Here is a 12,767-nt window from a genome sequence, read left to right as displayed (position 1 = left end):
AGAACCAGTATTACATCCCACTACTGACCACAACTCATCGAAAGGACCATGTCTGCCACCAGTCAAGGTGAGAGTGCTTAGGTACATCATCATCATCATCATCATTATTTATTTATATAGCGCCACTAATTCCGCAGCGCTGTACAGAGAACCCATTCACATCAGTCCCTGCCCCATTGGAGCTTACAGTCTAAATTCCCTAATATAGAAACACACTCACACAGACAGACAGACAGACACTAGGGTCAATTTTTGATAGCAGCCAATTAACCTACCAGTATGTTTTTGGAGTGTGGGAGGAAACCGGAGCACCCGGAGGAAACCCACGCAAACACAGGGAGAACATACAAACTCCACACAGATAATGCCATTGTCACGATCTGCCTGCAGCATACTGCTTTGCATGGCAGCTACTAACCTGGACTATCAGACTTTACTATTTTGTGTTCATTTTGTGTTTTAGCAGCAGTACCTCTGTTTACCAGAGGTGCTGCTATTGTGCCTGTTGTGCTCCTAGTACCTTAGGAGTTAACACTGTTCACTAATTATTCCATGCACCTGGGTGTGTCTCATTCCCCTTATATATACCTGTCACTACCAGCACACATTGCTGGTTATTGATGTCATATCCTGTTGTTGCACCCTGTGGATTCTTCCTCCTGCCTTGGTCCTCTGGTTACATGCTGCTTGGAAACTGTTCATCCTCCTGCCTTGCTCCTCTGGTTACATGCTGCTTGGAAACTGTTCATACCTCCTGCTTCCCTGCATTAGCTGTGTACCTACTGGTTTCTGAACATTCATTTTGCTTCCTGCATCAGCTTGCACCTGGTATTTACTACTACTCTTGATTACCTGTTATTTATACTTTTCTGCAATAAACAGTGTTTTCACCATATTTGTGACTCCTAGCTGTACTCCTGTTTGTAACCGTGACAGCCATGGTCGGGAATTGAACTCATGACCTCAGCGCTTACTTAGAGCTTCACTGTATTCCAGGGGGACAGTCTGAGTGATGTCATCCCACAACCCGCAGCTTCACTGACAGCTCTATGTGGTAGGCTGCCAGGCAAGGTGGGCAGTGGCACACAGGGGTTCAGGCAGCAGTATTTTTGAACCACAGCTGCTTATCACAGGGGTAGTTTATTAAACAAAGCTGAAAAGCAGTGACAGACAGCAGCAGTGGAGTGGAGACTTTTCACTTGGTGATTTGCTGTGATGAGTGGCAGAGAACAGCATTTATATGGTCTTTTGTAAGCAATAGTGTCTTTATTAGTCTCTTTTGGGAACATAAAGCTACTGCTATAATGTTCCCTTGTGCAGTTGGGAAAGAAACATTGAACAAGCCACCAGCCCAGATCTAGGGTCATAACATGACTGTAACGCTATTGAACAACAGTTCCATTTAACCCAGCTAATTGTGTTTTCCATTTGTTTTTGCTCAAATTCTTTTCCTCAATTAATACATTTTATTACTTATAAGTTAACTGTTTCCCTGTATCAAAGATGAATATGGAAGACCGCATGTACTAGACTGTTGGGCTCGAAGTCACAGAACAAGACTCCTGGGGATAGATTTACTAAAACGTCTAAAAACAAAAAGTGGGAGTGTTGCCCATAGCAACCAATCAGAGTCTAGCTATCATTTTTTAGAATGTATCACTGACCCTAATTCATACAGTGTCAATGAAGATAACTGCGGGTAGAATTAACTGAATCTGTATAGGGACGTAGGCGTACGCATTTTTTGTGCACATGGGCAGTATGGAAAAGCATATTTTACACACAAAAACATATTTAGATCTAACTTGGTATCAGGCCCAGGGCCTCTAAAGCACAAGCAAAATAACAAGACATTCAGGCTCATTTAATAAGATATAAGGATAAGTCCAAACATTTTTATCTTTGCTTTGAGCAGAAGTATAGTTCAACAAAACTGCTTTAGCTCCATAAGTTTGTTAAATAGTACTTACATCCTACAACACATATTTATTTAATTTTATTTTTAAACATGTGTTTATTAAAGGTCACTACAATACAGTCCAGAAGAAATAAAATAGCAAACTCGTAGCATTTGCATACATACCAGCAGTAAAGTTATGGTTGTAGCAGCTAGATATCAGGACTAAAACCGTACAACCCATTTTTGGATAGTTGAAGGAGAGAGAGGATAGAGGGCAGGGGGAAGGGAAAGGACCTACAACACATATATTAACTTATTTTTCAATTGCCCATATTGTTACTCACTATATGCAACATATTTGCACAATTATATTTTACCTAGAATGATTGGAATTCAATATATAAATGATAATACATTTAACATGACTCTTGTTTGGAAAGACAATTGTAATACCATATCAAAATCAGTTCGCAAATACTTTTCTGTTAATCATTAGGTATTTGTCAGAGGCAATGCTGCTATCTTAATTCGTGACATCAACTAGAAACATTACATTTTCTTCCAGTTTGCTGGAGGTTGAATTTCAATAAAATAACTCAGGTTTCCAGGGATACAAAATAGGACAGTTACTCATACAACATTGACAGATATGAGCCAAAGTTGTACAGTGTTGGCCACATCCAGGAGGTCTTTTAGGAAGCATAGAATATATGCTGCTCAATGCCAAACCAGGTTTGGGCCCGTTGTGCATTAATTTACATTAGTGTGCATTAGTTTAGGGATAAAAATGATGACATTTGTGAAGGAGCAGAAGTTTGCACAAGCAGAGGACAGGAGTTGGACTAAATGAAGGCATTCCTAGCAAGTAGGGGCAAAGGTCCCGTGCTGCACTAAGGGTCACAAGTCCACTTTCACTCCACAAAAGTACTTGAATATTGCTCTAGATCCAACCTGGAGTTTTTCGGGTCTCGTCCTATATTTTTAATGGAACCTTCTTTGCACTTCCATGTCAAACCGGTGCACTGTGAGTATCACACAAGCAACACTGGGTCAATAAAGACTGTCCCCATGTCTCCTTATGAATCATGAATCATTTCAATCAAGCAGTATTTTAGGAGACATTTTTCTTTTATTTTGTGTGACATTTATGCTCTTGCACAGTGCGACTCTAGAGGTTTTTCCCACACCAAGGCGTTCTTCTAGTTTTTGGATGTGTCGACCAAGAGCAGAGAGTAGACATGCACCTTGAAATGCACTTGGCAGACCATCCAGATGGACTGATGTAAAACTAAATTTTCGGTGCTCATCCGGTATATTCAGAAGTGCAATAAGTCCAATTTGTTCACATCATTAAGTCAGTGTGAAGATGACAGCACAATCAAGCCAAAAGAGGTCATCTGGTGTCATCCTTTGATCACAATAACATGTCTAATACTAATCAGATTCAGTTTGAATTAATTATTATAAGACATGAGAATCATTTTGGAAATCCCAATGCTGTGATATTAGGCCAGTTGCTTGATGATGCTGTAGATATTGCATAGTGTTTGTCCAGCTTAGGCATTGCAGTTCTTCCTTCATACAGTGTTAAGTGATTTTAGCCATATAGCAAAGAAGCACAAACCATAAATGGTAGGATTTTTTTTCTTCATCAATTCAGTTTAATTTAAGTCGTAGAATGCTAAAAAGATAGTGTACAATGTTTTTACTGTAGCTGCATCTTGGACCGTACTTTTGTTTTAGGACATGTGAGTAATTTACATTATTTAGCCTTTATTTTTAATAAATGTCTGATTCAATGAGTCACATTACACACAATAATAATAAAGATGACTATTTTGTGACTAGATATTCATGAGAGTTTATGGATTTATATGTCTGTGATCTATGCTAATAAGCCCATTCTTGCCATTTGGGGATGACATCCATAACAGCCTAAGGCAACTTCTTATCATTTCTCCTGAATCCTATACTACATTTTTGTTTAGTGTGTCAAACCACACTCATGTAACGGCGGTGGGTCATTTAATGAACTAATATCTGTAGATTTGCTGTCCTCAGCACTTCTTGGTATGCAGTAATAGACTCAGCCAGCAAAATTGCTGTTTGGTTTTAGGTTAGTGAAATGTGCACAAAATTTTAAAGCAGATAATAGCTCATTTTTAATTCATATTCACAATGGTGTTCATTTTATTAATTGTTTTATGCTTTGATACATTTAATAAGAGGAATACCATTGTTAAAATACAGCTTATAAAGTATCAACTTCTCTTCAGCATTAATGGTTAACAGGTTTACAGAGAGATGCAAAATGGTTGCAACAACCCGCTAAGATCTACCTCTGACCTGCCCCTTGTCTCATCTGTGGAAACCACCTCTCACTCCAGCCTACAAGACTTCTCCCGTGCTGCTCCCCACTTATGGAATTCCTTACCATGCCCAATCAGGCTTTCCCTTCAAATCTTTAGACTCTCTTTAAAAACCCATGTATTTTTTAAAGGTGACCTTATCCCTGGTAACACTATTCACACTAGCGCACCCTCACAACTGTCCCAATCTCACTCTGAACCACATTTGCTCCTCTTGTTTCAGCTGTGCCCTCTTCCACTTAGAGTGTAAGCTCTCTAATGAGCAGGGTCCTTCATACCCTTTGTTTTCATGTCTGCATTTATTTTGGCTACCTTGTATGCCCCAGTTTTATGTATGTACTGTTTTCCCTATTGTACCGCTCTGCAGAGCACTGTGGCGCTTAATATATGATACTAATTATATTAATAGTAATAATAATAATAAGAAGAACAACAACAACAACAAGATAAAAGAAAAAAATAGTATTTCTGGCAATCTGCTACATTTTAATGCAGTGGCTATGGTAGGCAATTTGTCTTGTGCACCCACAGGTGTGTGGGTGAACAAGACAGGGGAGGGCACGTTCTAAATAGCTCTTGTGTATACGTTATACACTTTGTTATGCCATGATATATGAATTATGCTAATCCAGTTTGGCAGTATTTGAAGATTTTATTTGTGATTAAGTATTAAAATACAAAAATTAATTTCCCTCATCCCTCTGAGGTGTTGAATATAAGTAAAACTCTTCACCCTTAATTATGGACTGTTTGGTGAAGATAATTCACACTCAGCAAAAGGTTTAACTAATTAGGCTTAAACAGTATAAAATCAGACATAAGGAATTGTATTGAGTATTAAGTACTAGATAGATGATATATTTTATTCATAGTGTCCAATTGTAACATTGTAGAGTACAAAAATGTCTAAAATCTTTAACATTTGGACCTACAAACGAGCAAAGGTTGGCAACTACTGTATCTATCCACTGTTCAGTTGCCACATATGTCTTATACAGAACATAGAAACACTCTATTAATAGGACATGTTCAACGAGTCCATCTGCTCTGCCTATTTTACCTATTATTAGCCAAGAATGAAGACATACATATTTATCCCAAGCTTGTCCTTTACTACTTGGTTTTTACACTACTGCTAGTATGTTCCAATCATCTACTACTCTTTCAGTAAAATAAAAATATCAGTGCATGGATAAGAGAGGTGTCATTAGTTACAGTTCAGCGACAGATTGCAAACAACAGAAACTTGAACTAATGTATGTTAGAGGCACAGCAAAGATTAACAGCTGAGAACAAATGTGACAGGTTGACAGGGACAGCTGTTTTTATATGGAGTGGCCCAGAATATGGAATCATTAGGCTATTTCCAAGTTACAAAAGATAATTAACTGAAATCTGCCTAGCAGGACTCCTGTGATTTATAGTTCCCCAGCAGCTGGACAGCCATAGGGTGCCCGAGCAGTATCAGTAAGCAGCCAGTTAGACAACCTGTGTATTTCCAGCTGCTGTGAAGCTACAAGTCTTCAGCTGCTGGAGAGACACTTAATCAACATCATATACCGTATATATGTAGGCGTTACATGGCTCCCCAGCTAAAATGCTGGATCTTGTAGCTCCACAACAGATAGAGTCAAGCATTGCTTAGAAGTGTTGTATAAAACAGTCAACCTGTGTCTCTCCACCTGTGGTGGAACTAAAGGCCTCATTATGTAGGTCCACGTATTGCCTAACGCTTCTATATAATGCTGCCTGGCTGCCCTTTTCCAGGTTTCTTTAGGGTGTTTTTTCTTTATTCTTTTTGTTTTTGAAAATGGAAAGCACAGTTACATTTATGGACTTACGGACTGAAGAATTTTTTAATTTTTAATTTTTTTTTATAAAGATCTTTTGAAGAGGTTGGGAGTATTAGTATTTTGTTCAATTAAAATGCATTTATTTATGTAAAATAGTGTGTTCATTAGAAAAAGACCAAACACACTTGAATACCAATCTTACAAGCAAGTCTAACTCTTCGTATATTAATAGTCTTTAACTATTAAAGTTAAGAGCAGCTCACCACAAAATATATATTGTAAGCAGAAGTGATTACATTCAATTTAGGAAATATTTGGTGGGTTCTAACCCATGTTTGCTACATAGAGAGGTAGGACGTACAATATGCACACATAAATCCTACCTAGCCCCATGTCTTCTCTCATGACGCATGGCACTTCATGCCAACTGTTTTCTCTCTCTCTCTCTATATATATATATATATATATATATATCTGCCTTTGTCATCTCTGCCCCCTTTTATCTGCCACGTCTCTCCTGCTAGTTGCCACTGAGCATCATATTTCTGTACTTTCCAGTTTAATTACCTCATATTTACACCCTTTATCTCTCTTTTCTCATCTATTCTGTCTGCTGCCCACTGCACTACATAACAACACTCATCTCCACTATATTCCTTCTGTTCATTACAAATTGTCTCCTTTCTGTCTCCAATTTATTTGCTTTTGTTTCCCTCCTCTCTGCTCCTCCTTTTACATCATGGCTGTCAGTGTACTAATTTTCCTGATGTCTTCTCTGCCACATCACCTCACCCCCTCATGGCCAGGGCCGCCGAGAGGGGGGGGGAGCGGGTACATTTTACCCGGGCCCGGCCATGCCAGGGGGCCCGGGCCGGGCCCTTGCTGCTATTTTTTGTCATTTTTTTTTTTTATTTTATTTTTTTGTATTTTGCGTATTTTTATTTTTTTAAAAAAAAAATTCCCGCGGGGTAGGGGGAGGGGGGGGGGGCGTTGGTGGGGGGAGCTATAAGAAATAAAAAAAAAAAAAAAAAAATCAATACTCACGTGACCGCGGCGCCGCGTCCCTCCTCTCCTGTCTTCTCCATTCACACTGACTGTCGGGCGTGACGTCATCAAGTCACGCCCGGCAGTCAGTCAGTGAGGAGCGCCGCAGCCTGACAAGACCAAAGAAGAAGAAAGAAGAGAAGACAGAAGAGAAGAGAAGAAAAGAAAGAAGCTGACAAAAGGTAAGGAAAGAAACTGAGAGGCACAGAGGAGGAAAAGAGAGGGACAGAGGAGGAAAAGAGAGGCACAGAGGAGGAAAAGAGAGGCACAGAGGAGGAAAAGAGAGGCACAGAGGAGGAAAAGAGAGGCACAGAGGAGGAAAAGAGAGGCACAGGGGAGGAAAAGAGAGGCACAGAGGAGGAAAAGAGAGGCACAGAGGAGGAAAAGAGGGGCACAGAGGAGGAAAAGAGAGGCACAGAGGAGGAAAAGAGGGGCACAGAGGAGGAAAAGAGGGGCACAGAGGAGGAAAAGAGGGGCACAGAGGAGGAAAAGAGAGGCACAGAGGAGGAAAAGAGAGGCACAGAGGAGGAAAAGAGAGGCACAGAGGAGGAAAAGAGAGGCACAGAGGAGGAAAACAGGGGCAGAGAGGCACAGAGGAGGAAAACAGCGGCAGAGAGGCACAGAGTTATAAAAAAAAGGGGCAAAGAGGCACAGAGTGAATAAAAAGGGGGGAAAGCAGCATGGAGGGCGCAGTGTAGTTGTGATGGGGCTTGTTGCAATGTAGTGTGTGTGCGGTAGGTGGTGGCTAATTAATGGGCGCTATTTTGTTTGTAGGGTGATGGTGAGGCAATTTAATAGTGGGGATTATTAATTTAAGATGGGGTGATTTGGGGCCTATTGAATGTGGAGGTGAGTTTGGGGAGGATGAGGTCTATTTATTAAATGTGACTATGAATTATTTAATGGCAGTGATGGTTGCGGGAAATAGGTATTGCTAGGCTGTTTGCATGACGGGAAATAGGTTTATTTATTACATGTGAATTCTATTATTTTAATGTTGGGGCTGGAGGAAGGCCTAATTATTAATCGTGGGTGCTATTGATTTAACGCTGCGTCTGACTGAAATTTTCTAAATGTAGCCATTTTTTTCCCAAATAGGTCCTTCTACATTCCAAGATCCAGGCAAGCCACAACTAAAGAAACCAGCAGCCTCGGGTGGAGAAAGTGAGAAGAACAGGTAGGACAGAGCAGCATAGTGTGTGAAATGTTGTGATTCTAGTAGGGACAATGCCAATGTTTGGTGAGCCCAGTGGGCGCAGGCCAAGACTGAACTGTTTGTGTACACACTGCATTCTTTGTATACTACACTGTGGTGCTGGATGTCTTAAAAGTCAGGAGTGCTTGGACATATGTGACGCTGTGGTGAATTCAGGACCTAGTGATTTTGATGTGCTAGCTATGCGCCCAACGGTGCATTGCCACGGCCCCAAATGTATGACCACATTCCCGAAATTTTTTGCACCGTCGTTAGGCTAGCCACGCCCCAATGGCGCATTGACACGCCCCTGAATGTATGACCAAACCCGCGTCGTGTTTTTTGCGCCGCCGTTAGGCGGCGCAAAAAATTTTTAGGGCTTACTCAACTATGGGGGGGCCCCATGAGTTTGTTGTACCCGGGCCCTGAATTCCTCTTGGCAGCCCTGCTCATGGCTACTGTGCCTCTTGTCTGCCCCTTTTCAATTCAACATCAGTTCCTCCCGTTCCTCATCTCTATCCTATGTCTTATCTGCAATCTTGCCGCACCCCTCATGTCTTTTGTTCTCCTCATTTCTTTATTTATCTTCAGTAGTCTTGTCTGGATACTCCTTTGTGTTACCAATGTCTTATCTGCCATTGTTCCCTCATTGTATGTGTCTGCCCCCTTGTCTTCCATATGGGGGTCCCTTGTTTTTTTTTTATTTCTGCCCATGTGCTTATTCCAGCCCTATTCACCTGATCTCCCCCTTGTCTTCCCTGCCCAGCTTCCCTACCTGTCTAACTAGTGCATCCAGCTGCAGGCTACTGTCTCCCTGAATAATCTAAGCTATCTTGCAGATATGAAGATTTCATTTTGTTCCTCTCAGAGGTGATCTCCCATGAGAAAAAATTGAACAGGAAAAGCCCCCAATCCTGTTTGGTCTATAGATTCCAGTCAAGCCACAGACAAAGTGCAGAGAGTCAGCAGGACCACAATTTCCCTGTATGACGGGCCATATGAAAAAATCCAAGCAATAAAAATTGTAAAAGAAAAATAACACACAGTTTAGTACAATGGCACATCCATTTACACCCTCTTGTCAACATGAGCTAAACCATTTCCCTTATATATTCCTATTTTACATGTTAAATTATACAATTGATTTTTTTCTTTTATAAAAAAGCCCATTGCTATCAAATACACTTCCTTCTTATTATACACATTTTGCACTTCATTGATATCAGTATGATTTTTTTGAAGCCCCAAAAGAATCTATCTGCCACAACTCAACCAAATTTGACCCCAAAAGCCACAAATCACTGTGAAATTTGCTCGGATTTCAAAATTTTAAAAAAAAGTATTGTTCCTTATTTTGTAGGATCTGCTGTTTAAAGAAAGAGAGAATGAAAGCCTATACTTTTATTGGGACCCAGTCTGTGAGGAAGTGCAAAAACAGTGCCCCCTCTCTTCCCATAGGCTACCAACTCATGCTGAAAATTGCCCTGACCGACCCATCAGGGCTGTGTGATTTTACGCAGACAAGCACATTCAGAAACACAGTGCTACTAATATAATAAAAACATTATAATATACAAATGTGACGCGTAAAATGAAAGTAGTCTTGATGACACCTCACTCCCATCACTTAAATGGAAAAATTCTAAAAGGGGATGGTCATAAAGTCTGATTAGGTGAAACTTTGAAGTTTTGCTTTTTCCAAAATCCACATTCCCACCTTGACCATAAACTGTAAATGATCTGGTAGTGCATTTACATGGGGATACTTCCCAAAGTAGATATTGAGTGCACACTTATTTATCTGCAAGGAGGAGATGTAGTTGCATAAAATTAAAATGTACAGTACATCTGTATATTTTGTACTTAACAAATGAACATAACAGATAATTGAATACCTTCTATTTATTCAGCAATGGAAACTAATTCACATTCTATAGTAAAAAAAAAAATTTAATTGCAGATTGTATGATAAGTTATGAACAGTATTATACTGATATACATTATATACAATGTACCTTTGTCACAAACCAACCAATGGTAGTATATTGTATATATGTACTAAGTAATAGTAAATTTAAAATCTACCTTTTATACTAACCAATATTACAAAGACATCTAAATCAATTGTTTACTCATTTTTAATATAAATTAATAATAAGATAATTAGGAAACTCTTTGTCAACTCTTTGACATTTGTCAATGTCATGCATCTCTATTTTTAAAAACAGTTTCTCTGCACCACCAAGGCTCAATTCCTTGCAGAGAGGAGCAACATTGTTGCAACAAAGTATAAACTAACAGTAGCCAAGTTCTATTCTAGTGAAAACATAGGAAAAATGAAAGCACAGAAAGTTTAGAAAGTCAAAAATTAACATTAATATATTTTCATTTTTGAGCCGGAAAGCAGCAGAAACATTAATAACAATGCTGCAAATCCTCTTGTTATCAATTTCGGATATGAATTACAAAATGTGTGGTCTTTCTTTTCAAAATCCAATCTAAAACCTTGTAATTTACATTTTAATGGGCCATCAGTTGAAGCCTTTTCATACATGGCGACTTTTTGGTTATAAGAAATGTCTCTCCGCTTACAAGAAGAAATAAATTAGCTGTGCATTGAAAGGTATGAGGAAAGATCACTAGATTTGATTGAGACTATTTTAATGATATGAAGGTAAAGTAAAGCTGACCTTTGGCTATTACTGAAGAATACACTGTAGTGGGATATTGAATATAATTATGTACTTCTACTCTTTTCTTAACAAAAAGAGCTCTTGACCTTTGTACACTTGTCTAATGCTGTCTCTTGGAAACATCCCATAGTCTCAGGACAGAATATAAAATAACCTGTGTTGCTGCATATATCAAACATCCTTGTACATGTAGGGTCTCGTTTTGAGTTAGCCGTAAATCCATCTGGAAAGTGCAATTTTGTAAATTGGTAAAACCATGTTGAACTGCGGGTGGGTTGGGGCAGATTTGGAATTGGGATTGGGGTGCACCCTAGCTCAACCCAAAATTGCAATGTAAAACTAAAGCTACTATTCTAGTAAAAGCAGGCATCCAATACGGCTGGTCCAGGTGCAATTTTGCACCCTTTAGTTGGATTTGTTCCTGGCTCTAAATGAGACCCTTACTGTAAATAAGGTAATGGAGGGATGCATGCTGTGTTACTGTAATACAATGCTAGCTCCTATTACTGTAAGTCAGGGATGGTTAACGCTGGCACTCCAGCTATTGCTGAATTATTACCTATCTTAGGATACTCAGTCAGATGACTCATTGTTGGAGCTTTATATGACATTCAGCAATAGTTTTTGTTCCATAGTAAGGCCATCTCTAGTTTACATGTTCATTAGGGCAACATATGTGATCTAATAAAAGTGTCATGGCTTCTTTCAGGTAGTAGGTGTGAACTTGAAGAAAAAGTGGTTCAGTCTTCCAAAAAGTGACTTGACCCCAATTTTGGTGGGTTTTTTTCTATACAAGGAAACAGTTCACTTGCATGCATAGCTATATATACATGTATGTGCTCTAGATTGCTTTGTGTAAGAATGAAACCATGTTTGCATTTAGAAGCATGCTGGTAGATGTAGCAACAGCATAGGTTAGACTGCTAGTGAAAATAGAGTAGTGGTTTGTAACCTTTTATCATTAAGTGGAATGCGCCTGTACCTCTGGTTAGACACTGAACAGTTCATAATATCTTGACTTCTAACTGTAAGGAAAAGAATGCTAATGATAAATGAGCTTTTAAAATGTGCACTCAGTTATCCACTTATATATGAAAAGGTCTTGTTTCTTTTGCACCTTTCATTAGAAACCTAACATAACCTGTTTATATGACTGAAATTATCATCTAGAATGTAAAAGTTAACAAAGAGTAAAAGGCTAGTATTTTAAAGCTTTGTATTGCAACTGTGGTATTTTACACTGTACCTGACCACTCACAGTTGGTGATGCTATTTTGTTGGTTCAGCATATAGAATGCAGCCTATCAAATTAATGATAACCGGTGACATCACTGAGGCATACCTCAGCGCTAGCAGTGGTTCCTAGTGCATTGATAGAATGTATTCTTGTGGTTCCATGGATCATACAATATTGACTTCACTGTATGCAGGTGACAAGTATATGTTTAATGTAGAATTCTTTCATTTTATGAAAATTCTACTTCTCACTGTGTGGCAGATTTTAATGCAGCATTTGAATTAACATAATCCATCACAATCGTAGGGGATGTAACCTGTTCATCCAAATACAGTCAAAATTACACCTGTTGTTGTTAAACTGAACTCCATCATCCTCAGACAATTAAGAAGCCAAAGCTGTTTGATCAATTAAATAATTATTGCTGCCCAATATATATGTTATGGTATTATATCTAGTGGTTACTACAAATCAGCAAATATATACAGTATTTACAATTAACCACATACATTTGTATAGTTCTATAATCAACCATA

General features: G+C 39.0%; 1 protein-coding gene across 3 annotated transcripts in view; it reads left to right on the top strand.

Moving 5' to 3' along the window:
* The window catches only part of PEX5L (peroxisomal biogenesis factor 5 like), a 217,697-nt gene that overhangs the window by 132,661 nt on the left and 72,269 nt on the right, over window positions 1-12,767 (top strand). The window contains exon 2 of one of the 3 annotated variants that reach the window (XM_075202176.1): window positions 11,704-11,769. The exons of the other annotated variants lie outside the window; for them this stretch is intronic. Within the exon in view, the coding sequence (XP_075058277.1) occupies window positions 11,704-11,769 (66 nt within the window). The remainder of the gene's footprint in view (window positions 1-11,703; window positions 11,770-12,767) is intronic. 3 annotated transcript variants of the gene reach the window in all.

The sequence above is a fragment of the Mixophyes fleayi genome, chromosome 3 (genome assembly GCF_038048845.1).
Source record: "Mixophyes fleayi isolate aMixFle1 chromosome 3, aMixFle1.hap1, whole genome shotgun sequence".
NCBI classification, from domain to species: domain Eukaryota; kingdom Metazoa; phylum Chordata; class Amphibia; order Anura; family Limnodynastidae; genus Mixophyes; species Mixophyes fleayi.
This window is presented reverse-complemented; position numbering and strand designations above follow the sequence as displayed.